This window comes from Xylocopa sonorina, chromosome 7 (genome assembly GCF_050948175.1).
Source record: "Xylocopa sonorina isolate GNS202 chromosome 7, iyXylSono1_principal, whole genome shotgun sequence".
NCBI lineage: Eukaryota > Metazoa > Arthropoda > Insecta > Hymenoptera > Apidae > Xylocopa > Xylocopa sonorina.
The window spans coordinates 3268454-3296270 of record NC_135199.1 but is presented as its reverse complement, the minus strand read 5'-3'; the positions used below and the strand labels follow the sequence as shown (position 1 = coordinate 3296270).

The following is a 27817-nucleotide window of genomic DNA, read 5'->3' as shown; positions in this document are numbered from 1 at the left end:
GACCATTGAAACAAACTTTCCACGTACATAAATAAAAGGTAAATTATTCATATGAATTCTACTCGTAAGCATGCCTCGAGGATCCTCTGATTATAACTATTTCCAACTGTTTTTCATCCTCCTCGTTTGCACTTGAGTCGCTTGGGCTGAAACGAGTAATATCTAGAGTCTCGCGCATCGTAACAAGTTTACACGCGTTTAATTTATTTCCGGATTTTAATTTCCCTCAGACTACATGTACGTGGACAAGTGTACGCGCGAGCGTCAAGTACTTTCGTCGTCTCGTTCTGACTTCATTTCAAGGATTAACATGAAAGCATTTTTACACTTCGATTAACTGGTGGTAGTAAACCTAATAAACCTGTTACGTTCCATTACTGACTTTATCGATTCACGTTAAACAGTGCCATATCTCGAAGCGTTCGAGTCCTACATGTTAAACGGAACAAGCAGAAAACGTAATTATTTTCTCGCGCACGTATCTGGATCTCGTCGCAGGACGGAAGAAGGGCGTAACAGAGATTAGGTATAGCGGCGGAATAGAAGTAGAATTCTCCGCTGAATAAATCAGCTTCTCTTTACGATGGTCGTTTCCTTTTTTCCCATGGTAAACGTAATCTTAAGTACTCCTGTGTATTATGTGACCTTTTCGCGACACAGTTCCATTATCCTACGGGATATATATGAGCATTTCACGGACTCGCGATAGAGCTAAAAAGCACACCGTTTCTGCGGTAATGCGCTTCGCGTTGCAAATCCTTCAGAGATCATCCTGAAGCAGATAAATGGAAAAAGATCCGGCTTAGATTACACCGCGATGGAAACCAAGATTTACGTTATCGTCGCGTGAAATATTTACATTATCCCGTTCCGGTACCGTCCTACCATCGTTTGATTTGTTCGTGCTTACGGCTTGGAGATATCGAGCAATATCATAAGACTTCCAAGCATCGTGGCTACGTTGAACCTTTTTATTCTATGAGAAATGCCTTCAATTGTTCCTTGAAACGCAAGTTCGCGAATTATCGTACGAACGACCAGAATTGGCTGCGACTTTATCCATTGAATGTCATAATTTCTCATTGGACAGCTACGTCAGGTGTTTCCATTTACAGAGGCCAATAAGGCATGTAAATGCTACTAGCGTTTGCGCGCACGAAAGCAATGATCCTGAGACTATGGGACTCGCTGGTATACTAATTCAAACGCGTGGTCGTCCAATTAGAAATGACGACAACATACAGTGGTACTTGGGCGCGAGGCCAGCCACCGTGTGTACCTCACGCTCGGTCTCTGATACCAGAGATCTTCCTCGTTTTTGCGACGATGAGCTTTTACGCGTTCAGTTCGGCTTGCGCAGGCCAAACCCCGCAGATGGGAGGTACGTGTGTAGGCAGGTTAATGCGCTGCGCGTGTACCTTCTCGAAATCCCCGGAAAATGCCGATTCTTACGAGCCACGGCTCGCTCAAGTGGGACTCTGAGACTTTGAACGTGTCCGCGCAGCACGCTTTAAACGTACACGCGAGGAATCGTCTTGAAACACTGTTTCGCACTTGAACGGATAGTTGAGTGAAAAAACGATTACGCTTCGCTTTTGCGACACGTTAATCTTGATCGTTTAAGTGATATTACGGTTTAAGAAGAGTGTCTGGTGGAGGAACGTACCTGAATGAAGAACAATTTCGGCTTGCCAGCCAAGGATGGGCATCGGTTGCCGGTAAAGGAGGTCCAAAGTATGTCAACCGGGTATATATTGTTGTCAGATGAATAGAGGCAATCCGATTGTCCGTGTGACATTGCGACCACGATCAGGCAGTCCGCATTCGTGTAGTCTTCCGCAGCGGCTTTAATGAAAGGATTAATTAATTCGGTGCCGTCCAAACGTGACAGAGGCCGCGGACTGTTTGTCCGAGCAGGTGATACGGGGAGCAATATTGGTAGAGCTAAGTTCGTCGCGCCATTTCCACGTTCATCCACGAAAATCACGTACTGTTTGCCAGGCTTACTGTTTCCGTGTATTCAGGTTATGCTGCCTCTTGATGTTCTGATACGCGTATCGAGTTCTGTATGCCTTGCGATAAGCATCGCCGTGATGGAGGGGAACTTAGCTCCACAGGTGTGTTTGGTATCTCGTACCGTCGAAGATGGTTAACTAATTGCTGTATCAAACGTTCATCAAGGGTGGTCATTGTTTCGAGCGATGTAGACTTTTTTTTAGGGCAACTGGATTGTAATCCAAGTATAATGCTCACCGTGAAATTTCTTCGAAACAGAGATTAGATTCAATATCAGATTAAGATGATTAAACGTCATCGAGTATTTTTATCTGGATCGAATAAACGCGCTTGTGTTCGACGGTAATCCATTGTTAATAAGTATTTGTACACGATATGATATTAGAAGAAGCGAATAAAGACGAGAGTACCACTCGGCGCTTATACGATGTTTCACAATTTTCGCTGGCAAACATTTTCACGTTGCGCGGAACGGTAAATTGCATACGGGAAACGAACGGAGGACGTGTTTATACGTTCGTCCCTGGTTCGTGAAGTATCTTCTCCGGCGAGTCGCATTCCGAACGGACGTGCCGCGAAAAGAGGACAGTGTCGTGCGAAAAGAACGTTCCTACTTCTGTGGAACTTTTCTTGCTTCCCAGTGGTCCTGACGGACACTGCGAGAACGTGTCATCCGCAACCCTCGACTGATCCAACCTTCTACTCGGGACAAAAACGAACTATATCATGCACAGCGCTCAGCGGAAAAATTAATTGCCCGCCAGGAACCTTTTGTATAATTTCCTCTTCCAACTGTATCAGAAACAATTACGATAAATATTGTCAATAGCGTTCGAGAAAGAAAAACTCTAGTGGTCGCAATAATTATTGATAACGTTAAATTAGTCCCACTGGATTCGCGTAGAATAAACGTTAAACAGTTTAATTAGCTTCAATCAGTAACGTGTTCCTGTTCATTAATGACGACGATGGAGCATAATCGATGCGATATAATAATACTACGAAAATCTAACGAGGGTATTTAAAATTGCAGGAAAAAGGGATCGAGCCAGGCAATACGGAAAAGCTCCGTAACAAATTACACGTACAATTTGCTGTACCATTGATGAAACTGTTGGAGATGGAACGGGGAGAAGAAGCTCGCGGAGGGCTAATAGAATTGATTCACGGAACAGGAAACGGAATTACGGGAGAAACAAAACGTAATCCGCTTAGGTTTGTTCGAAGATTCAGAGTAATTGCAACATCCCATAAAAGAAAGAAAACACTCGCGCGGAACAGGCTCCTAGCATTGAAAGTGATAAAAAGGGATTGGTTAACTGACTGGTTAAGCTGTTTACTTTTCAACTGTACGTGTCTAATCGCACTTGAAAAATTATGAAATGAATGAAACCTTAAGAAATGCATACGCAGAATTAATAATCAACTAATCGAGAGGAGTGCCAGGTTTTCTAATTATATCTTCAAACGGATAAATGGTCCATTGTTTTTCCCCCTCGCGGTTTCACCGTGCATTGTAACGCACATCTTTTGTAACAGCAAAAGCAAACGAAAGAATGGTTGGCAATCGAAAGCTTTCGAAAATTCGTTTGGGAACCGTCCCGCTGAAAACGTTGAAATTGTTTGCGAAAGTGATTTTCAAGTCCAATGTTGTTTGCTGTGGCAATACGACAGCTGAATCGGAAAGGGTGAGAGGTTAAATGAACAATACCGTGTGGTCGTTAACCTCTTGATTTGCTTGCGTATGACCCATCACGGTAAACAGCTTGGCCACCATTATTGTGGACCACACTGAATTAATTAATCCTTTCATTAAATCTAGCGCGGAAACTCATGCGCTGCTTGAACCTGTAGCCTGGTGTACTTGTTCCGTTTAATCGCTTGTCTTTGTGCGGTTCAAGGACGTTTATGTACGTAACGCCGTAACTTTTATTACCCTAGTTTTAATCGCTCATAATCTGCCTTAGCCTGGTTTAGTGGAACGTCGACTAATTACTCAGACGGCATTTGATTGTACGAGTACGTCGTATAAATGCCAAAGAAGAAACACAAAGGAGGAAACAATGGAAATAAAGGAACGTCTGAACGAAATTTGGAGTTTCTGAAATTTCCGTTCTCGCGAACGGAACTAAATCATTCCGGCATTAAATCGTTGGGGAAATTTGCAATTTCCTCGGCCGGCGGCGGGTGAAACAAATAAGCACCGGTAACGGAGAAAAATTAGCACGGGGAGACGTAGAAAAATCTCCGGATAATTCCTTCTCGAACAGCAGCGACGATTTCACGCGCTATTTGCCTCGCAACGATCCTCCGGCCCGTGTAAAGCCCGACGAGGACGCAGCCGGCGAACCGTTCAGGAGAATTCGCATTCGACGATTACACACGACGCTTTGGCGAAAGTCTTCTCCTCGCTAATGCGCGCCCGTCCCGCGATTCGATTGGATCCCGTTAATTAATTCCAACAAATCAGCTGCATTCGGATTAATTACGAGAACCGGCCGGTCGGCAAAGAATTCCGCGGGCAAACCGAGCGGAACGGTCTTGGATAGACAAAAGGACGCGCAAACGTACGAAACGCGGTGTGCTCTATAATTGCTTCGCAACGAGAGTAAACGCGAACCCTTTCCACCACCCTGTCCCCCCCCCACCCCCTCCCCTCTAATAACCCGATATCAGAGCTCTCTTACTAACAATATCCGCTAGTAACATCCACTTCCTCTCGCCGGAAGCCTGAATACCCTCCTTCAGCTGATCGATACACACGAGCGCGCCACAAAATTCAGAACTTTATTGCAACCGTGGCTTTTGATGTTTGCCCGACGAATGCGAATCTAGCATTCCGTCAGAGGTGTAAAACGATGCATACGGATGTCACCCTATCTGCAGAGAGCGTTCTGTTACTCTGAAAAATAATTTCTGGCTGGTGCTCGCTCTATAAAAGGTACCTTCTACTTATGGTTCAAGATTTCATTACGTTTTCAAATATTTTGGAAATTCCACTTTTGACACACTCGTTCCAGTACAACACTTTTGAAATTCTAAAGACAGATTTTATTCGTAAGATACGTGGTATATGTTCTAGCGTGATGTGTTACATTCTGAATTACGGCTTTTCGGGCCTGGCATTTAAGGAATTTTGTAAATAGCTTGAGAGGGGATAGTTTCATGGGTTGGAGGGAATAACCAAAGGTCAAGGATGAAACATAGGATCGAAGTGGCAGAAGGGATAAGTAATATTTATATGATTGTTTGAGATGAATCGGTATTAAATAGAGTTGGCATTCAACAATGCGATAGCCAGTAAAAGCCAAAAAAGAATTTGTAGAAAATAAGAAGAAATCAGCGGATGGCAAGTTATTTTGTAGAAATAAGACAACAGCAATTGAACCTTAATGGAAGCAGCTAATTGGTATCTGATGTGAAATATTTCGTTCGACACCCGGTACGTATGCTTTCCCTCACACGTATGTACGCTTCACGGGGTTGACGTTGAAAGCAACTGCTGGAACGAGACCCTGTTCGCGCCATTCGCCGAGTCGAGATGTACGAGAGGCCTCGCGCGAAGAGGGAAGAAAATATAGGGTGACAGGGACAGACTGCACCGAAGAGGGGCGTGAGTTATAGGAAAGAAATGCAAATAATTATCGGGTCGGCGGCGGGTACGTTTTTCCGTGTGAACAGTTTACGTAATTTGCCGGGGTCAGAACCGATAAGCTCTCAAACGTCCCGGGATTACTCGTTTCCCGTGGAAAATTTCTGCAATTATATCCGTCGGCAATGAGGGTCGTTAATAGCCCGTTCCGTGCGCCCGAATCTTCCTGTTCGCGTGTTGTTTTACTATTTCCGTTATCATCGACGCCTATCGCGCGGGAAACGGTGCTCTTTCGATGGGAAATTATCGCGTTGTTTCGCTTGCGGCTTTCCCCGGTGAACAATAGTCATATTGTGGCGTGGTTGAAAAATCGCGGCGTTAAAAAGAGAGACGGTGGTATGAAATGTGTGTGCTTGCGGTAGGAGAAACGAATGGCGCGCTCGCGTATTGAAATTGATTCGTCGTACAAGCGTTCTTTCTTTCAGCGATAAATACGCACGAATTTCTGAGAACTGTAATGTTAAGTGTTACAATATATTGTTACGTGTAATCGTGAATTACCTTGGACTGGATTCGATTTGAAACGAGCGATATTTTTTTTGTTTTTTTTTGTTTAACGAGTTTCCTTTGATTTATGAGTTTTACGCAAAGCCAGAGGTGGATTGGTGTTGAGTGATTCAATTCACGAAAAAGTTTGACCGAGTTTAGCGAGAATCAAAGAATCGAGAGATTAGAGAGCTCCTTGGTATATGGAACAACGAGTTCATCAATCGTGAATTTGGATCGTCGAAGGGTCGAAGAGTACGGAGTAGAATCAGAGGGTTAGAGAGTTTAATGAAATCAAAGGATCACTTCCAGCGAGTTTAGCCAGGTAGCACCGACTGGAATCAAATAAAACGAGGTTTAGAGGGCAATGGAAATTAAATTGGGCGAAATGGTCTTTTGTCGGATAAAGTCTCAATATTTAAGATGAACATAAAATACGAATATTTGATCAAATACAAGGATATGCAATTTTCGATCGTAGACTTTTAATGGCTTGATCGCAACGCATTAAAAGTTTCATCCGTGTTTCCTACGTATTGGTTGAACCAATTTCATCTCGCACCGCTGCTTCTACAGGTGGAAATTGAAACATTTACCGCGGCTCCCACAATCGGAAGTTTCCGATCGCGAGAGGAATTCACGCTTACGTCACTCGCAATTCAGCGAAAATTACAAATCAACCGGAACATGAATTATACAATCTTTGTAGAGGGAAGGAGTGGAACGACTTCGCTCTTCTAGCAGAAAATGAAAAATCTACCCTCCGGAAGGTTCTCGTGGCGCGCCTCTTCAGATCCTCGAATGAAAACCCGGCACGCGAGGTGTGCATCGACCGGATGCACTCGATGCTTCGTTTCCAGCCGTTTGGAGGGCGGCTGAGCGCACGGCGAGCGTTCGATTCGGAAAAAACGTACTGCCGTCTCTGACGAAATTCGTTCGAATCGAACGGTGGAACATCGCGTCCGATCGAACTATCCTGCCAGACGTGAACGCTTAAATTTTTCAATGTCTTCCGCGAGTGGATTACAGTGTCGGATCTTTTGTGCTTGTTAGAAAACAGAGATTGCGCGTCGTTAATAACTGATCGCTAATAATCGACTGGAAAGATACTTTCAAAACTTATCTCTCTCGTTCATTTTCAATTATCCGTAATTTATTGCCATTGGCACGCGTAAAGACGTATCTAATCGTGTGGAAATAATCGTATGTGGATACATAGCACGACTCGAACGGATAATTAATTGTGTGGAAGCAAATGAATCGATGATAGGCCAATGAGAATCTTACAGAAGTAACTCATGCGTTATTATATATATCATAGATATGCTACTGTTGCAAAAGTAGGAAAGGCTCAAATAACGTATACGTGGATATGATATTTCGAAAACAGTAATCTTCAAAGTGCGTACATATTTTCAGTAAGTCGACCGTAAGAGGATAAGTCCTTACGAGGGCGACCAATAAGAGATTTGAGGCTTTCAATGCTTGGATTATTACGGTTGAGCGGTTTCGCTGCTTCCAAACTTCCGAGTATTAAACCATGTCTTTCTGGAAAACTGTTCCGATATTTCACTGGTATTCTACTTAATTTAATCAAAATTCGATAAGTGATACAGCAACGTGAAATCTCGAATTCTCTTCTCTAATTTAGAAGAATTTTTATAAAATTTCCTCTTAAAATAAATAATGTTTTTTCGTCTATCGCTCGCGTCGTGAATGATTTTATTGCGACTGGCCATGTATGTAAACAAAAGATGTATTTGCAAATATTCTCGAATATTGTACAATTTCTACAAAACAGTATACGTGCACGTGTATGTAATTGCCTGGGAAAATAAGGGAATACACGGAAATCCGGGGAAAACGATCGAGAATGTTCGATGAGTAAATTCTTATATTTATTTATTAAAATAAATAAAAGGATGTGCGTGCATGAACTGCGAGTCAGAGTCAAATTTGAGTTTGAGTTGAAGAGAAGCAATACTGTGTTCAATAAAATTCTCGCTCAATTACAATTACATTTGTTTTCGCGAAATTTTACAATCCCATTATAGTTCGACTATAAATTTTCTTAGATATTAGTCTAGAAGATAAAAAATTCCATTCACGTATATTTGGAAACGTTTCGTTGGTAGCTGATGTACTTCTGGCAGTTTCGAAGAAAGACAAATCAAGAATGACAGTCGAAGGAACTCGCTTCTCGTCAGCGTTTCGGTTTTCACTGGAAAGCAGAGTTCCTCGGAACGTGGATCGTGAAAATTATCTCTCGAATACAGGAAATTGTGGCACGGTCGTCTTGTTAAATTCATGAGTGAAAAAAAGGAAGCTGTTGAAATTATGTTTCTACCGCAGCTTCGAGGTTCTATACAGCTCTAAAAGCAAACTGACGCGAACGCTCGAATTCGTTTCCGTTCCGGTGTTACTTCTTACGAATTCAACGACACTGAAAACTCCACTTTCTCGTCTATCGTGCATTTTTCTCTTCGATATGTCGCGGTTTATTATTTTTTTGGAATGTTCGATACGATCATCGGTGAACCCAAATTAATAACTGCATTAACGGAAGCCGGCCAGATTTAATTACATCCGTGAAACGATCAACAATTACAGTAAACGTTAAATAAACAGACGTGTTGTTCGCGTTGTTGTTTGAACGGTACACACTGATATCCGTTCAATCGGCAAACCATTGGCTCTTCATCAATATTTTCTAAGCCTTTCAAATTACAGCTCCAGAGTGTAGTACATCAAAGGGTACAATCACGATAGTTCGCAGCGTTGTTTAACACGTTGCTTTCACTCGGTTTCGATTACATTGCGGATTATCGACGATGTATTAATTACACGGCCTTCGATATTTCTGGCTGGCGCGTTTATATGTCTCCGATAATTACCCTTTGTGCCCGTGAGAATCTGCATATACCCTAAAACTCTGATTTGAAACTCGCGTTACGAATTTGAAAAGAAAAATTAATTGTAGGTAACAAAAATAGTTTATTCCAACGCGAACAAAATTATCATATATCTGTATAAGTTATTATACATCTATAAGTAATCTTTGCAATCTTTGCAATCTTCATCTCTTTTCTATTCTTACAGTCACGCTTACTACTTGCGCAAACAAGCTGTTAGCAGATCAGAAGATCATCCGTAGCACATTCCTTAGGAACGCAGGATAGTAACCATCCCTGACAAAGTATCGTACCCAAAATCAAACGGTATCATTCGATCTTCTACACCGCTGTTAAACACCCGTTGGCACGGGGCCAATACGAACAGGCCTTAACGCGTGCCGAGCCATGAAACAGCCGCTCGGCCGTGAACTGAATTATTAAATCGCGTCGCGTATTGTTATACGAACCGCGAGTAATTGCATTGAACGTTTTCACCTCGTTCCCCGGATCAGTGCACATGTGTTTATTCTACCCTTTCGGGGGTGTACGAGGTGTCCCAGGGTACGCACTGAAATCTACCAAAGAGATCGTACCGTACGCAAAAATAAGTGGATCGAGTTCGAATCTGTGGGAATATTTTGGAAATTATGACAGTTTAAGGATTTTATTCCACATTCATGGGATTCACTTTTACGTGTAAAATAATCTCCTGCCACGCTACCGAGCCAGCACGTCGATCAACTGGTCACTTTATCAAATCGTTACCATAAGTTTCATTTAATTATTCCGACTGTGAATTAAAAGCATCATGGACAAATTGTCCCGTTTTCCGGGGATATTTAACTGTTTGCCTGCGCTGGGCGGATAGTTTTCACCGTTCCAGTGGATGCTGTCCGATAAGCGCCGACGGAATTGCTATTTGCTCAGCAAACAGAAGTAGCGTTCACGCTTGTTTTTTAGTTTCCGATATCGAATCCGGCCGTGACGATACGCGTATTACTGCTGAACTAGACGGCCAGCCTTCCAAAAAATGGTACTGTCCGTTCGGATGAATTTTAGTCATGAATGAAGGCAGATTAGCGAGAGTGACGGGTTTACTACAGGCCGTTATTGCTTTTTCGTACGGAACAAAGTTACGTCAATACATTCTATTATATCAGTCTTTCACTCGTTTTATCCAACTTTCGTGCAACTTTGGAAACGTTGAAATCTGAATGTAACTCCTCTCTATGAAATAAAATCCAGATTCATATTAATTGCGCAAAAATTATTACGTAATTAGTACTGTGGCGTAGAGATAAATGCAATAAAGAGGAATATTATACGCTTGAAAAATGAATTCGTATTATAATCGTTCACGATTAAAGGAATTTTTATTAGTGATTGTCGAATTGATGGCAGCGGGTTCGTAATAAAATTGAATGCAACTCGTGTCGCATCTCGAGCACCGACGTAATTCGGTTCGTTAAACGGTATTCCTTGAGCGAACGCGCAAACAGATGATCGAGGGGCAAAAATTGTAACGTCGACGAGTGGCTGGATGGAAAAAAGTTGGTGAACACTTCGGAGCCGAATCGAATTCGCGGAATGGGTATGCGACCCGCGCTAACATGGAATGTTGCCAGAAAAATTGAAGCGTTAGAAATAGCAACGGCCATTTTTATAAAATATGCGGTCGAGCAGCTTACGCAGTTACGCGTTCCGAATAGTAGAAAAGCAGTTTTTGCGGCGACGCTGTCGACCGCATCGTTGACTCGTACTACTGCCTCAGCGATATTTAAAGATTAAATCAATATATGCGCCACGATGGAATCGATTAATGTATATATATGCACGCGTATATAACACTTCTATCGACGTTCAGTAACGGATATCTTCACCCATTTCGAAGTTCGACTTTCGTAATGAAAATCTTACGGTAAAATTTGGAATTCCAATTTAATGTATTCAGATAGAAGAGAATGCATAAAATTAACGAGGACGTGTAAATATGTATGGTATAATGAGCAGTTAATTAAATGTTCAATTAAAGTCAATTAAAATGGATAACACTGTAGTTATCGAATGTAGCAATTAAAATTCAATTACTTAATAAATATTTTATCGATGTTCCAATAAATTATTTTCTTTCTGATTTATTGTACCGTACGCGTTATTATGGTGATGCCACGTGTTGACGTAATTGGCACGCATCTAAAGAGGAATATAAAATGAATGAGTCGTATTGTTTATATTGCCGAAAACTATTACTTATATATTTCTGTGCCAAACCATTAATTAGAGCTAAAATGAAAATGAACGACATGAATTTAATGAGACATTTAACTGCGATTGGAATTATTTCGAAATTTAATTGCATCTCGTAAAATTAAGGGACCGTTTATGAAGCGAGTAGAATATATTACATTATTCTAGATTTACAATGTTAAATGTTGATCGCAGATATATCAGGGCAATTGTTACGATGGAGCTTTGTTCCATATTGTTGCCTTAACTTATGCTGCATGCGAGCAGGAAGCTTGGCTAGAAATATTAAACCATTCAACGAGAATAGTAAGAGGATATTATGGAAAAATATGGAAATGCAGGAAAATACATTTCATCGTCTTATATGTAGGTATGCTTGCAAGTTATACTGATGTAAAATTATGTAGTAATTCCTGTTGGAAGTAACGAAAAAGTCTGAGCAAACGAAACATTTAGAATAAAATTAAGCGAAACATCGAAGCAATCAGGACGAGGGCCTAAAATTGTAGTACAGCAGTTTCAAATGTTTGAAGCAGAGTATATTTTTGTAAGAGTGTCATAAAAGGAAAGTTTGACGAAAGCGAGGCTCAGGGGCTTGAGAGTGTTTTCCCAGGCAATTCGTTAGCGAGGATAACGAGTGTGTGCTGGTAGGAGTAGGATGTAGGAGAGAGCATTTTCAAAAAGGATAGTCTTGCGTTGCTTAGAGAGAGGAAAAAATTTGCACACTGCTAGAGCTACATTACCATCAAACGACGTCTGTTTTATTGTATTTAATGTTTGCTTTAATGTTGGTCTCTATGATTTTTAAAAGTGAATCGTAGTTACTTTTCACGTTTACCACATAATCACCGTGAAGAAGGGGCAAATATCAATTTCTCGTGACGCCGTGGAAGTGTCCAGCAGCGAATACTTCCTCGCATACTCGCAATTAGCAATCCTCGCATTTCGTTCCGGTTAATATTCCGGAATATTCGCTGGTGATAGTATTAACCATATGGCGCGGCATCCTGTAAACGGTGTAACGCCAGTTTTTCACCCGGGGGAAACGCTCGCGCGGCGGTCGAATAAAACGGCGATCATTAAAAGTGTTTAATTACACGCCGTTTACAAAACACCTGTCGAGCGGCCGAAAAATTTCCCGATAACTGCAACGACGTGGAATAATTGAAAGTCGGCACAGCCGCGTGAAATGAAACTTTCGGTCGCCGATGAAATCGTGGAAAATAATCTGCGTGCAGTGGTAAAATTCATCCCGGGAGTATCCGGGCCTTCGTCCACGGTTTTCGAGTTCACCCTGTCCCGACGTGTTCCCGCTGAATTTACTATTTCTACAGAGTGTCGCAAAATTACAGATTCGAGCGTTGACGTTACGTTCCGTCCGTGAAACGTGAAATAAAAGAACAAAAGCTGTACGAGCCTATGAATACAAGTTGTAACCTACAATAGAGTCGACGAGCTAGACTTATATAAAAAATATAACAACAAAAAGTTGATATGCACATGTCATAGTTTGTTTTGCTTCTACGAGAAATGTTACAATTCGAAGTGCGAGCCCACAGTTTCAAACGCAGATGCGTCGTTTCAATCTTCTTTGCATTGCCACCTCGCGCTCAGTTTTAATTACTTCGAATTAAGCTAGCCCCCAAGACTTGACATCGCGTAAAGTTTTCAGTGAAATTTAATTGCCCCCTTCTTAAGCTTTATTGTTGTCGAGACGTAACAAAAAAAAAAAAAATAAATAAATAAATAAACTCCGAAACAAGAGTCAACGAAGAGAACATGAACGAAAATAAGGCGGAGATCGGTTGAGAAAATGAAGGTGAAGAGAAGGAAAAAAAGAAATAGTTATAAACTGAACGCGATGTATCCAGACGCATTCCAAGCCGGCCGGAATATGAAAAGTTTTCTCGGTTATTATAAAGTTTCGCGATCATCCGACTTTCCGCTCCGCTACGCGCCCGCACCCCCCTATATTTCGCCTGATTGTCTCCGCTAGTTATATCTCCGCTGGAAACTGGTTACCTGTCCGACAGAAGGACGTTTAATGAGCTCGTTTCTTTGTAAAATATTTGTGCAACTTCTTGTAACGCGTTCATTCATCGACTGCCATCATTATCCGCGCCCTTACAATTGTGTTCAAGGGATGACGGGCTTTGTTATCTTCCGTTCTCTTCCCACGCTACACTTTGAAACAAAGACTTCGACCAGAAAGAGAGAGCGAGACAGAGAGAATTATCGATAGGCCCTGGTTCATATTCAGAGCTCGTGGAAAAATTTGCCCCACAAAGAATCTCTTAACTTCCCTTTGGAGGTTGACCAACTGTTTGTGAATTTACCGGCGATCGATCCGAGGGAATTTATGATCGGCGTGAAAGACAAAGGAAGTTTATTTTCAGGATCGAAGTTTCAATATCACTCTGGTAAAAATGGTATTTTTTGGATCGCGTCAGCTTTCAGTCTCTTGTAGCATAAAATTTCCATCGACTATGGTTTCGATACGCTTTTAACGCAAAAATTATTGGATTATTACGTAGAGGAAAGTAGGGCATATTTAAACAGAGGATATAATTGGATAACGTTTATGAATACTGAATAAAATTTGTTGCAGTCTGTATATAACAAGATAGTTACAAGCTTAAAAATTGTTGTTTAGGTTGTCAAACAAAATTATTAAAATGAGACTCCTATATTCGTGTAAAAAATATTAGGTAGCAGGGTGCATAAGGAGCCGAAGAGAGCCATGTGCATTTCCTTTCTGCGTCGCCCCTATTTCGGCCCTTGCCTAAACATTCAGATGGTCCATGGCGTTAGGGGCTAATAGGAACGATCTACGAAGGCATTATTGTACGAACCCTTGGATTCAGAACAAGTCGAATAAAGTATTCCAGCACGCATACGTATTGCTTAGCCCTCACTATTTCAATTTGTTCTTACATTTTTTTATATTTACTTAAGTATGTTCTGATTTTGTTTAAATAGAAGACTGTATGCGTGATATTAAATGATAAATCCTGTTGAAATTCATACAACGGGACGACTGAATTCCTATTTGGAAATTGAGTAACTTCCTGGAAATTGTAGAGGTATCTTAGAATCGTGGAAGGAAATTGCGATGCATACATACAATATGATCATCTTGTATTCTTAAACGGGTGGGCAAACTTCCTATAAATATGTATAAACATGCGGTTTTCTTGAACAGTGAATTCGAAATATGTGAACTCTGATGGGGTCGAAAAGTGGAAACGGGTATTCTATATAAAGCAAGTATGTAAATGAGCGTGACACGAAAAGGAGGCATCGTGACCGGAAAACGACGGGAAAATACCGTATAAACACGCTGTCTGCTTCAGCGTGGACAGTTCCCCTAGCGTGTGGCACGAATTTTATTTACAAAGTAGAGGTGTTTTATTTACGAAATGAGAAGCAACAAAGGACAAACGAAATATTTTCAGAAAAAGTTAATTACCTACATTGCCCGGTTAAAAATAATCAAGGTCGTGTTTTGTGTAATATTTGCTTTTATAATATTTTCGTTTATTCTTTATTTACTTTACTTTAAGTGGTGCTTCTTCCAACTGAGGATACAACACCAGAAAATGTTTAATCGTGTAACGAAACAATTTGCTTGAACCAATATTAATAATGAACAAATGGATGTAACAATAAGAAAAAATAATAGTAAGTTGTCCACGAAGTTAATAGTAGTAGATACAAAGAACAAACCGAATCGGTTGTTAAATATTTTAATTATTAATTTATTTTAAATATTTTAAATATTTTTAATTATTTTAAATATTTATTTATTTTAAGTTATATTAAATTCGCCTTGTTACCTGTATTATTAACAGCATTGCATTCCCATTATCGTCTAAACGGTATTCCCATTTGAATCGCGAAGCTCCATCAACTTTCTCTACGGTAGAGGAGATTGAAGCACCAATACAATTATTGCGTCATAAATGGCGACAGCAAATGCGATAGAACGTTCGAAATGGCTACGAATTCATTTTCATAGACGAGTTGCGTCGACATTTTTGGGTCGAATTGACTTAATATTGTTTTTCAACGTCAACCTGTTAATAAACACACGAACGTCCCTTCGATGATTACACACAGAATGCATACAAGCTTTCGATTGAAAAATATTTTGATTCGACATTTTTACAGGCTTAATTTAAACATTTTCGAAGTAACTTCCATTTCACACATATCGATGATACCGATTAAGGTTGAAAAATTAGATCATCAAGATTCGTACCTCCTATTTCATATTTGATACTATCGCTATTTGCATCACATGACAACATTATTGATACGTAAAGATAACTACAAGATGAAACTGAATGATTTTTCGTTAGAAATCGTTCAACATCTTTCAGGAACATTTGCCGCACGTGCTATCTTTCCACATGAAGAATTCTGCATCCCCTCTGCTTCTGCACCTGCTTCTGCATCCCCTCGGCAAACAGGTTCCCTCGTTATATAGATTATACATCGAGAGAATCTTACTTTTCCAAATACCAATATCGACTCATTTTATCAAAAGTGCGGGATATAAATTTTATCAAAACAGCCTTTTTATCGCGCTGTGCCTAAAAAATGTTGGCGTTTGGGTTTGGTTTATGGGTTTGTCTGCTCTTCTTGGATGAGTGACATAGATCAGAACCAAGTGCGCGTGAGAATCGACCTACACGCAAATCGAGGAAACTTCCTCATGAGCACACCCTTGCCCTTTAAGCGTACTTTCGAACGCAATTAGCATTCGGATTTGAAGAAGCAACATTACCGCTTAAGAACGAATAAAGAGTACAATATATATAATAATAAATTATTTGAACCATCTCTTATAAAAATGTTCTATTATCTTATCGTACTGATCGGATTAAAAATAATATCTCGTGCAAGTGTTAGTCGCAAGCTGGATGGTTTATTGTTCTTTTATCGATTCGCGGAGGGAAGCGGGAAAGATATCGTAATATTCCCGTAGCAGCTGAGAGGCGCGCTCATTGAAATCTGACATCCCCTCAATACCGTTCCGTAGGCCGTTTCAAATGAAACCCTTCAAAATGTTTGTTACGAGCTACGGATGATTCAGTACGATTTACGAGTTTCGCGCCAGCCGTGGCAACGTAAGAACATCTTTGTCCAACGTCGACAAAGGCGGTTGATAAATGTAAGGTATGTCGGGTCCGATAGTGACGTCCATTGTGTCAATATTTGAATGGATAAACAGAAATAGAGGAAGATAGACGGCGGAGAGGATCGAACGTTCCGTTGCCCGTGACTTTTCACGGACAGTCGCGCTCTCGTTTCTGTCCTCTTTCCAAACGGTTTACCGACAATTTTGCTCGGCAAAGGCTCCGGCACTCGTCAGCTCGCTTTGCCGCTCCAGTTTTCTGCCCGTGTTACAGCCTTACGCGGGTTAAACCCGAAATTGCACAGTTCATTTTGGGTGAGCAGCGCGGTTGATTCAGAAAAAAATTCAAAGCAAAGTGAATAATGTTAGCTGGATAGTTTCACGAAGTTTCTTTTAAACTATATTGTAACGTATCAAGAAAATTGTGTTCACAACGATACGGTATTACTTTATCCATTCGTTTCTCTGCAATTTATACATAGCGTAATGCCACGAAATTACTTCACACGTCAGAGATATGAGTTTTGAAAACGTAACGAGAAAAACAGGCGAGCGATAACGTAAAGGTCGCCGATAAAATAGAGAAACGAATCGAACAGATGAGTCGTTCCTTTGATATCTACGATAACATTTCTACTTATTAACTTGTCACAATGGAATCACGTTTTCGGTCTACGTGAACTACAGCGAAGTATATCAAAGCGGAATTTACGCAGACATGCCTGAAATGAATTATTTCGCGTATTATACGTCTCTGCTCGCAATAGCGAACTACGCGTTGTTTAACGAGCGACGTAAAAAAAAAATGATTAAAATCTGTCTCTGACTGCGTATGAAACGTGGCTCGCGCGCGCGCGCACAAGTCGCGTTTTACCAGCTACGCGAAATAAAAATTTCGAGGCAGGAACGATTCGTCGGAATTTATCGTAATTTCGTGAATGATTTTCATGCAATTTCGCGTGTACACGTCGGGGGACCGATCGCAAATTGTTTGTTCAGCTTTTCGTTCCCGAAGCTACCGCGCGTTCACCGTTGAACTCAATGAACAGGCCGACTCGGATGGTCGTAAAAAAGCGGGCCACGTTTCAGGGGATATTTAATCAATCGCTTTCGCTTCAACGATCATGAATACGTGACGTCATATTAGTGAATCAATAGCAGGGTTTAAAGTTATTTGAAGCCTAAACTTTTTGATTAGATGAAGAAAGAAAATAGCGTAGAAGAGTTAGAAGAGTAATTTAACTTTACCACAAGCTGTTAAGTATTCTTTCGGATTTCAACTTACCGCTTTGCAGTATCCTTGAAATCGATTCGAGGGTTGGATCCAAATAGACTCGTACTTCAAATCCCAATGTTTTCAACGTATCCGACAGTGCGTCCACGTCTTTTTGAGATCCCGTTCTTCGAACCATTTTCTTAATGTTCACATGATTGAAGATTATCGCAACGCCCCTGCGCGCATGGTTCATATTGTACACCTCGGATAATGGATCCAAATCAGTGTACACAACATTTTTCTGGCTGTAATCCCTAGAAAAGAAAGATCTAATTCTGAGAGAACTGTCTTCAGATTATGAAATAGTAAAATTACTACGACGAGGACAACGAATATTTAAGTAACGGCATTAAATGTCTTTTCCAATGATTTTTAATTTAACCTCTGAGTTGATTTTAATTATAGTTTTGTCGTAATTAAATAGCATAAGTTTGCTTCTTTTTCGCTGTTGTCTAACGCGAGCTACGAATGACGTGAAATCTTCGAGGATTTTCGGCATTTATACGAATGTTTGAAGCAATTCTGTGGACGTACCGGGTTTATGGTACAAGTTCACGGTTATTGAGGCGACAAGAAGCGAGAAATTCCAATTTCATTATATAGGATAGTATAACACTATACAAGAAGCTTCGTTATTAAGCAAGTACACGAATACTAACCGAGAAACAAACGCAATCCCCTACGGAATGTCGAATTCAAATTTGATTGTAGAATTTGAATTGAAAAGTATACCGAGCCCCCAGAGAGCATCGAGTGGAAATAATTTCTCGTCAATAATCGGCAACAATCCTGCATTATTCCCTTCCAAATTCCCTACCAGCATATATATTTGTCATCGGGAACGCAGTTTAAACAATTCGTATTGCACGCGAAATCAATTTACCGTGCGATTATGGCATCGACCCTAGTCCGTTGCGCGAATGAACAGTAATTAAAGGTTCGTATTCCTATAGAAATTCGATGCAGTAATTCGTTCTTTCGACTGCATTCGAGCCCGTCTAGTATTGAACTAATTACACATCGGATTACACGGCTGAAAATTCTTCACGCCCTGTTCTGTAATATCTGCGCACGTGAATTCCCCGGTACGTAATAACTTGTTCGCGTGTGTATTTTCGTCGGTCGCCAAACTTCGCTGTTTTCGTACGTCGTCGATCGATGCGACGACAGGAATACAGAGAGAAAGAGGGCGAGAGAGAAAAAAAAACCTAAGCATAAATGTCCATGCTGAAATCGTGTGTTCGCAGTTTCGCTGTCGACAGAGAGCGTTCAACGGTTTTTACGTTGCTCGTAAAATTTTGAGTCCCGAAAAGGGGGGTGGCTCGTTTGCTGGAACAACGCCACGCTTCGCAGACGCGCGACAAATTACATCTCCAGGAGGCGAAGGTGGACGGTCGGCGAGCGCAGCGCGGCTAGAAACTTTTAGACGTTTATTCAACCGCGAATCTAACGAACGAGCGTTCAGTCGTTGGGTCCTCTACGCGTATTCTAATTATTCAAATGAATTCTGAAACGTTTAGATTATTAGACATATCGGGGCCGTTCTTTTTGGGTTCATTGGAAGCGTTGAACCGCGCGGTAAACGAAATCTTGCTTTAATCGAAACGCATTTGCATATAATATGAGCTAACGCTTCTACTGCGGTTTGTATGAAAGTAACCACGAACGCTGTGACATTTCAAATGACTCGAACAATTGAAGTCTGCACTCCTCCAACTGCTCTCTGTCCATTGCGATCATTTATCATTGCATGATCTCCCTATAGGTAGCTATTAGCAAGATTAGTGGTGTCAGTATCATTATTTAACGTTTATGCCATCATAATCGTCTCGATAGCGCACCTGTACAAGCTTATATATAAATTGCTCGTATCTAGTTCCAGAAGCACCGCGCAAAACCGCTTAAAACAAGCCGAACGAAAGCATTTGAGCCCTTAATTCTCCGGTATCGTGGCAATTTCCGTCGCGCACACGTTTCCACGCCTTCGAAAGGCGCGACGGCGTATAATCCGTCGCGAGGGCCACCGTTCAAAGTGCATTAGACTGTGTCGCATTTTCCGCTCACGTAGCAGCTGGCTTCGCCACGTACGAAGCGTGTTGCTCGCTGAGCGAAGATTCTCTAATCTATGTGGAGGCGCGCGTATGTGCGTACGAGTCCACCTGATCGCACGGCGGTCAATTTAACTTGAACTTATATTCGGAATCCCCGCTCGATGAGCTTTCACGCTCTATCGCGGAATCACCGTTTCAGCCGTTTCGTCTGCGAAGGTGTGTGGATACGCGGCCGAGTCGAACTAACCGGAGAATTGGGAATTGCCCGCGAGATTATCGCCGTTCTCGCACTACGGAGAGCAAGCAAAACACGGCTACCACACCAGATCCACGCCAGATTGGATATAGCGATCTCCATTGCTGGCGAACCGGGCTGCAAACTTTTTCGACTTCTTGATTAATTTAAGGCGCGAAGCTTGTTTAGTTCCGCAGTTTGGTGTTCGAGTTTCTCGAGTGTAGTTTCGGGGCAAAGAGCGAGTTTAGCTGGTTGTTTGGTTAAGATCGTATACCTATACACAATACCTTCTTTCGGATTGTTTGGGATGCAGAAGGGTGGTTTCGGTGGAAGTGGTTCAATTTCGGATGGGTTATTTCGCGCGGAATCTATCGCGTTGTTTGAATTCTCGAATTTTGCTTCAAGTTACTGGAAAATGCGCGAATTTGTTTTTTAAGTGAACTTCAGTATAGCAGTTCGGGTAACATTGCGCGCGAAGCTTGTCGTTGTATGCTTCGAATAAAGATAAACACGTAACACGTGAGATACGTTATTTCAAATTAAATGGTGAGCGTATGATATGCTTTGTTAAGTGTTTGTTGTCTTATTGGATACGTGGAATTCAATCAATACTTTTACTTTACGGTTTAATATGTTATCAAGATTATTAAATCATATTGAGATTAATTAATGTACTTGCCGTGCAATCACGCCTTTGGAACGTAAAATAACGTAAACAGGATTAAGTACATAAAAATGTATATTTTATGCAACTCAATTTGACTTTAAATTGTCCGCACAAACGATATCTTCGCCGTTAAATTCAAGCTTAACGTCCCGTAACAATATTTTGCACCTCGAACACTCTTCGCGATAATAACTGCATTGCTGTTCGGTGCGGTTAAGTTTACGAATGGTGTGTTTTACATTTACGGCCGACGGGATATTCTTGAGCGAGTAACAATTATCGTAGCAGTTACAACGCGCGTTCTTGATGTAAACGCAGGTGCGTTCGCTGACAAAGCGTGGAGCGACCATCGTTGTGGTCGGATATTATAACTCCGTGAACGCCAGCGAGTGTTAGTGACGAGTGTACGAGGTTCAATTGTATACATTTATGGAGTTTGCGTGGATGTGAATCTTCTTAAGGAAGAGCACCGCGTGCTCGAGACGCGAGTCTAACGAGCATAACTCCCACCCAAATGCGCCTCTGAAGTTTTAACGATTCCAGATCAGAGAGAAATCAAAATTCTTCAGACTATTTCAGCACGTAATTTTCATCAAGGTTCATTCGAACGATTTTTTCAAAATTATAAACATCATTCTTCCGCATTTCCTACAGTTACCTATCGTTCGAAAAGTATAATTAACGAATTCAATCAATTAACACTCGCTGAAGTAATGACAATGCAATTAACACCAAACAACGAGTTAAATTTGGAGATATTCCTTCTGGCTTACCATCTGATAAAACTGTTAAGATATGCAATTTTTGCGGCTTGCCTAACTTCTTCGTGTCTACATTCGAAAACTCAACACTTCTCATCTTATTTCCGTGAAACTTTATTCTTATCACTGTTAGCGAGTGTCTTTTTCCTAATTACTCCAATGATACAATGATTCGTATAATATTCAAGCTTATGCAAAGATAATTTTACTTTAGTATAACCAACACATGTGTTTATGCGATGTTTACTGTCTCCAATTATGGTCGTGCTATTGCTCGTGTTTACCCGTCAAACATTATGTCAGAGCCTATTCAATAGTCTACTCAAATAGGCGATATTATTGCACGTCTAACACGCTTCTCGACTCAAGCTTGTCAATAAACGTGGAATAATTTCACGTTCAAACGGTGCGCATTAAAATTAAAGACGGTAGAGGCGGAAGGTACGAAGGGGGATTCGAAAACATACGCGGCGATAGTGTGAATCGAGTTTTTTAAATACCGCGAGATACCGAAATCCCGGTTTTGAGAGACCCTCTCGCAGTTGAATGCAGACAAGCTTCCACGGGCATTACGCCGGACAAATTCGTGCACACGGACACGAATAATGAGTCCGGTTAACAAAGCTCGCCATGGAATGCTTACAAACTAGTCATAAATGCGCGAGGACCTGCCGCCCATTACCAGACAAACGTTCATTGGGAAAGAGAAACGAGTTACCGGTATTATAGCGGTTCGCTGCGTTCCCTTTAAGCTCGAAAACATTTTGCACCAACGAGTAACGCCCATCCCCGTCCGCTGTCCTGCCACCGTGAATATAAGTCCCGGGAGGGCGACTAGAACGATTATAACGATCCCGTCGAATTGAAGGAAGAGGGTTGCCACAGAATTACAATTGGGAATGAGGGACTGTCAACTTTGTTTTCATTCGAACCGACACTTTTTGCCTCCCTGGTAATTGGTGTCGACGGTACATCGGTTTAACGCGACCGGACAGTGATTGGGTTTACTATCTTTATGGTAGATTCCAGGGAAACGGGGTCCGTATTATGAATTAAACGGAGAGCGGATTCACCACGGGAGGTAGAGGAAATTGCGCTCTCTCCCTTAAACCATTTCGAATCGTAACCGCACGCGAGATGGATCTTACTAAAAATACTTCGGTCTGCAATAAGCGGATTCCTCGGGCAACGCGCGGCCATAAACTGCCGCGTGAAATTAATTCCCGCATAGAAACGTTAATCCTCGGCCCAGTAAATACGTACGTTCGCCGTTTCACCCGTGTTCCGTTTAGTTTTATACACGCGGTGCTAGATCACGCGAAATTTCACGTCCCTCCGTTTATTGCACCGCGACGGATGTCTCCCACGGTACAAGTGACGTTTATCTATAGTTCGATATCTGAACGCGTACACATCACCGTCCCCCGTTAACGTGTCCGCTCGAAGAGGAAAACTGTTTTCATCCATTTCCTCTCGTACTCGTTTCAACAATTTTTCAAAATTCCCTCTCCTGCCTCTACGTTGATTCGATGTTATCGCGTCGTAACGTAAATGGTCAGGCGTCGATCGATCTTCCAACGAAACGGTAAAGCACAACCACTTACTTTGGCTTTTTGAACAGAAGACCATCCACCTCGCTTGCTACCACCTGCGTGCACGGGGCACTGTCGCATTCCGTTGCGGATTCTTGCGGCTTCTTTGCCTCCTCCGAGGAATTTATTTTCTTTGAATTTGATTCCATTTTAGTACTCTCTACTTCCAACTTAGTACTCTCACTGTTGCTGAATATCTACACCGATAGCTAGTGTCAGATACAGCTTTATATCGCGTTTATCTTATCGATATCGATAACGGGACTGCCTGGGAAAATGTTAATCGCGATCGATGACTAATAATATGATAGGAGGAGAATAATACCGCAAATTGTCCCCTGCATAAAGTGTCTTCCGTCCGATCGAGCGTGTTCATCTCCTCATTCCGATCGGTTAATGAATGCTGTGCGTTCTCTGGCGCAGTGGGCAATTGATTTGAATAATTTATATAAAAGAACGTGGAAAGATTAGTACAATTCAAGAATTTGCTCTTAATCTGTTTAATCTATGTACATTTACAATGCTTTTATTGAACGATTCTAGCTACGTGGAAAACGGAAAGATACAATTTTCCTTTCGATATTATTGAATCAACCGCATTGATCAAAGTGAATCATAATTTCGCATTTCACAGCGGAATTTCGTACCTTCTCGTAAATCTGGATCGCAGCGCGCCGAAAAATTATTATTCGGATCACTCGACGTTCAGAGTGGTCCGTACGGTTTTTGAATAGTAAGAAAACTGCCGGAAGTAAGCAGTATTTTACGTAGGTCTGGCTTTTCCGGGCGTATATAATACCGAGAAAGATTTACGTACACTCTCCACTGATCTCTCACCTGCAAGCTCTCGAGGCACGACCACGGAAGGAACGTCGATTAAAATAACGCACGGTGCATCGAATGTTCGAAGCAATTTAGTCGAAGCCTTTGTAACGAACATGTGTGGCGGTTTCGAAATTCGCTCATTGTCTTTGATAAGAATTGTATTCGTCTTAACGACGTTCTTGCGAAAGATGTTGATTCCACGATTTCTTTCTCGTTTGCACTGATTATATTCTATTATAGGTCGCGCGATATAATATTTTCATTGTAATTATTAATCGACAAATTAGTGACACGTTACGACGTATGTACATATATCTGTATCACATATGGAAATGTAGTAGTAAGATGAGAAATGATTTAAATGAACGATCGTACGATCGATGATCCTCTGACAGAATTGAAACGTTATCGCCCATGAAACCAGCGTGTTCGAGGATCGTACGTTTTTCTTGGTCGTGACCATTTTTACGAGCAATAACCTCTACCATCCGAACGGACATCGCAAATTGATTGAAGTATCTTACGTATTTTCGTTCGTTTCCAGACTTACAACATGGACGCTCAAGTGGGAGAGTCCTCGGCGTGTGCCACGGCGTTACTCTGCGGAGTTAAAGCCAATTACGAGACCGTTGGCCTGGACTCCTCTGCACGCTTCGAGAACTGTTATTCCACTTCTGATGCGCGTGTACCATCCCTTATCAATTGGGCGCAGGAGCAGGGTGAGTAAATACGCGAACGTCAACAACTAAACGGCCAAGGATTATGCGCGGATCGCTTTACGTTGACACCGATCAATTCGAGCTTGATTGCCATTCTCATTTTAACTAGCACTCGATGCTTTTCTGTAGATTCGATTTTGATTTTTTTTAAATCCACTGTGATTAGCCGAGATGTGACAATTTGTTCAATTTTGCGTCCGTTTTTGTATAAGACGCGTATCATTGTGATAGTAATCGAGTCGCAACAGGATTATCGCGATTACAAGACTCTGACGTTATTTCATCGCGTGCTTTTTCCGAATATCGTGCAACGAATATCGCGGAAAGAGGAGCCAATTTTCGAGCGTAAATTTTCTACGCGCGCAATTCTGACCGCCTCTGCGGAACAGACTCAGGTAACAGTAAACTCTCGCGAATTTGAGAGTTACAAGCGGTGATTGTTCCGAATAAACAGCGTGCCGCTCCCGCGATTCGTTGTACAAACACCAGCTACGTTCATTAGTAAAGTGACAGAAGCCTGATCATGAATTCAGCGGCGAGGTCTGAACTTTAGGTTGTTAGCGAAAAATTCAGGCATCGTATTTTCGCGAAATTCTTACATTCTAATCGCAAACGCTGAACATCGTTCGTATGGTTTCAACGTGTGATGCTTTTATTAATCTACGATTTCATCGTACACAAATCGTATTATATTTTAATTGGAGAAGAACGTGAAACGTTGACGACACTCGTAAATTTCATTTTACAAGTTCGCTTGGATTGCAATTTATTCTATAACAATAACTACTACGGTCTAACAATTTTCCAAACATTCACGTTTTTATGATCCCGTCGGACTCGGTTCGGTTTGTGGTTGACTTTACGCAGAGAAACTCTCATCTCGATACCTATCGAAATTATTGAGCTTCGGCTTAAGCTACGGCTCCCACCGGATAGACCGATTATACCCTGGTATCGAGTAATTAGCAGGATTTCTCGAACGCGCGTGCACAATTATTAAGGGATGCTGGCTGGTTCATCATATTGTCAGTTACCAGTCGATCCTTATTGCCACCGATACGAGCTGACAATTAAAATACGGACAGTTACGCGACTAGCAGACTCGAACCAGGATTTAAGGCTTCTCTTTGAACTTTTAAATACCTTTTTACTCGATGCTGTCGGGTATCTAAAAAAATTCGTGCCCTTATTGTTCAGTGAGTACTTTTTCGGATACCTGACAGATCTTCATTGACAATATTTATAGCATGGACATAGTGTAAGAAAGAATAAAGAAAGAATAAAGTTCGCGGATAAAGCAGAAACTGTTTGTACCGTGGGATATAATTAACGAATGTATATAAATAATCGTTTATCGGATTAGTTTAGTGCTACGCGATTATACGGTACGTTATTTTATATAACACCACAATGATAATTTTGCTATGATAACAGGCGACATAAAATGTACGCGATCAGAGAGTACTGTATTGAAATTTCATAGATTAAACCAGTGCAAGCTAACGCGAATTATATTGAACGAGAGATATTGGATGTTTTATGATAGTTATTCCCCTTGCCATTCGGTATATCGATTGGCATTGAAAAGAATATTTAAAAATCGATATATTACGAGACACTTAGGTTACGTTAGTAACTTCTCGCAAGAGGTGGAATTTTTCGCGTAGAAAATTAAATTAATCAAATTTATCCTTTTTATATAGCAGATTCATTAGTCGCAGAGACATTAACGCGTATTACGTTCTCATGAAAGAATTGAAACTCGTCAAGAACTCGTAGGAAGAGCTGAGGCAAGTGAGACCCGAAAATGATTCGGTCAGTGTAGCCAATCCGCGGTTAAATCAGCCACCGTGAAAACAATGAGCTTATATACCAAGTAACAAGGCCACACACTGGCATGTACATTGTGCGCGGTAATAAACACATCGCACATAGCCACGGTCTCCCGTACGTCTGACTGGGCCTACGTTACGAGCATGAAGGCTCGAGCTGCCTTAAGCTCGATCATTAAGATGAATCGCCCGGTTGATTAATCACGCGCCGTTTGTCGTTGACACGGCTCGGCTCTCCGCCTCTCGCACGCTTTCTGCTCCCTTTACCGGTGCAATTTGTCAATTTACAATTATTGCGTGACGCGTGCTCGCGTTGTCGCGATCAGTCGCCTTGAGAGTTCACTGGCGAAACCGAGGGACAGGAAGGTTTGCTTATCGATTAGAAAGTTGACCGTGTGTCTTGCTACCTCGAGGACACTTCGCCTTTTGCCGCTCCTGTTTGACTTCGGCTACACTTTCGCTGATTCTGAATTGATTACGATGCGTCTGTGTATTCGAAGGCGCGCCGTGTAGGAGACAGTCGGTGTAGCGGGATGGAAATTCGTGAGTGGATTTCAACTACGGGAAGCTTCTCCCTTCGAAGTAGAGTATTTCTATTTAGTGACAAGTTTTGCGACAAGTCGCTTTGCTTCCTTCGATTTGTCGAAAGTTAAAATCTGATTACTGCATAAAATTTGATCGAATATCGTTATAGAAACTAATATACATCTCGTTTTAATAAGGTACTGATAGCGAGTTTGGATTGATCGATGCATAATATCCGGGTAAAGCTCGGCTGTTTGACCAGCATTAAAGCGATTCATAATAGTTCGAATATCGAGGGCATTAAAATTCATTAAGCAACTATTGAGTTTGCAGAACGAGTGTGAAATATGTTAAATTAAATTTCTATCCTATAGATTTTCTAAACACAAGATTTAAGTTTAAGCTGCTGGACAGATATATTAGCAATTTTTCTGTCACGCTATTAAGACAATTACAAAAAGTTTCGAAACAAACTCCGTCGAATCGAGAACGTTATATGCGATCTGTGATAACATCGCGCGAATTGCCAAACGGGCATCTCGTCAGTCGAATAAAAATTGGTGACATCGATATCTCGTTAATTAACCCGCACTCGAGCATTATTCGCGGGCAGATGAAATGACGGGCCTTGGATGGCAAATAGGTTCATCGATGCCGCTTTATCGACTGATCCATAAGCTGGCCAAGGTCTCGACAAATAATTAGCGCGAAATTAATCGAATCGATTATGCAATTCGTTAAACGGAATATCGATTTTACTGTATAAGACAGTTTTATTCCGAGAACGAAACGCCCGGCGAATTTTCCGAGCAAAGTTCCAGGGTGTTCAAGCGGAGGTTCAGCGGGTTCCTGGGCCGATCTGAAATTTGCAAATTCATCCGTCGAGTTTCCGTTGACGG

At 41.5% G+C, this 27817-nt stretch overlaps 2 protein-coding genes across 2 annotated transcripts in view; one reads left to right on the top strand and one right to left on the bottom strand.

Moving 5' to 3' along the window:
* The window catches only part of LOC143425129 (caspase-1), a 34524-nt gene extending 11358 nt beyond the window's left edge, over positions 1-23166 (bottom strand). The window contains exons 1-3 of the mRNA XM_076897648.1: positions 23030-23166; positions 17721-17965; positions 1667-1845 (exon numbers count right to left, since the gene is read on the bottom strand). Coding sequence (XP_076753763.1) covers positions 1667-1845; positions 17721-17965; positions 23030-23166 — 561 coding nt within the window. The remainder of the gene's footprint in view (positions 1-1666; positions 1846-17720; positions 17966-23029) is intronic.
* LOC143425504 (alkaline phosphatase) overlaps positions 1-27817 on the top strand; it is a 202443-nt gene that overhangs the window by 127120 nt on the left and 47506 nt on the right. Inside the window, exon 3 of the mRNA XM_076898369.1 lies at positions 24387-24561. Coding sequence (XP_076754484.1) covers positions 24387-24561 — 175 coding nt within the window. The remainder of the gene's footprint in view (positions 1-24386; positions 24562-27817) is intronic.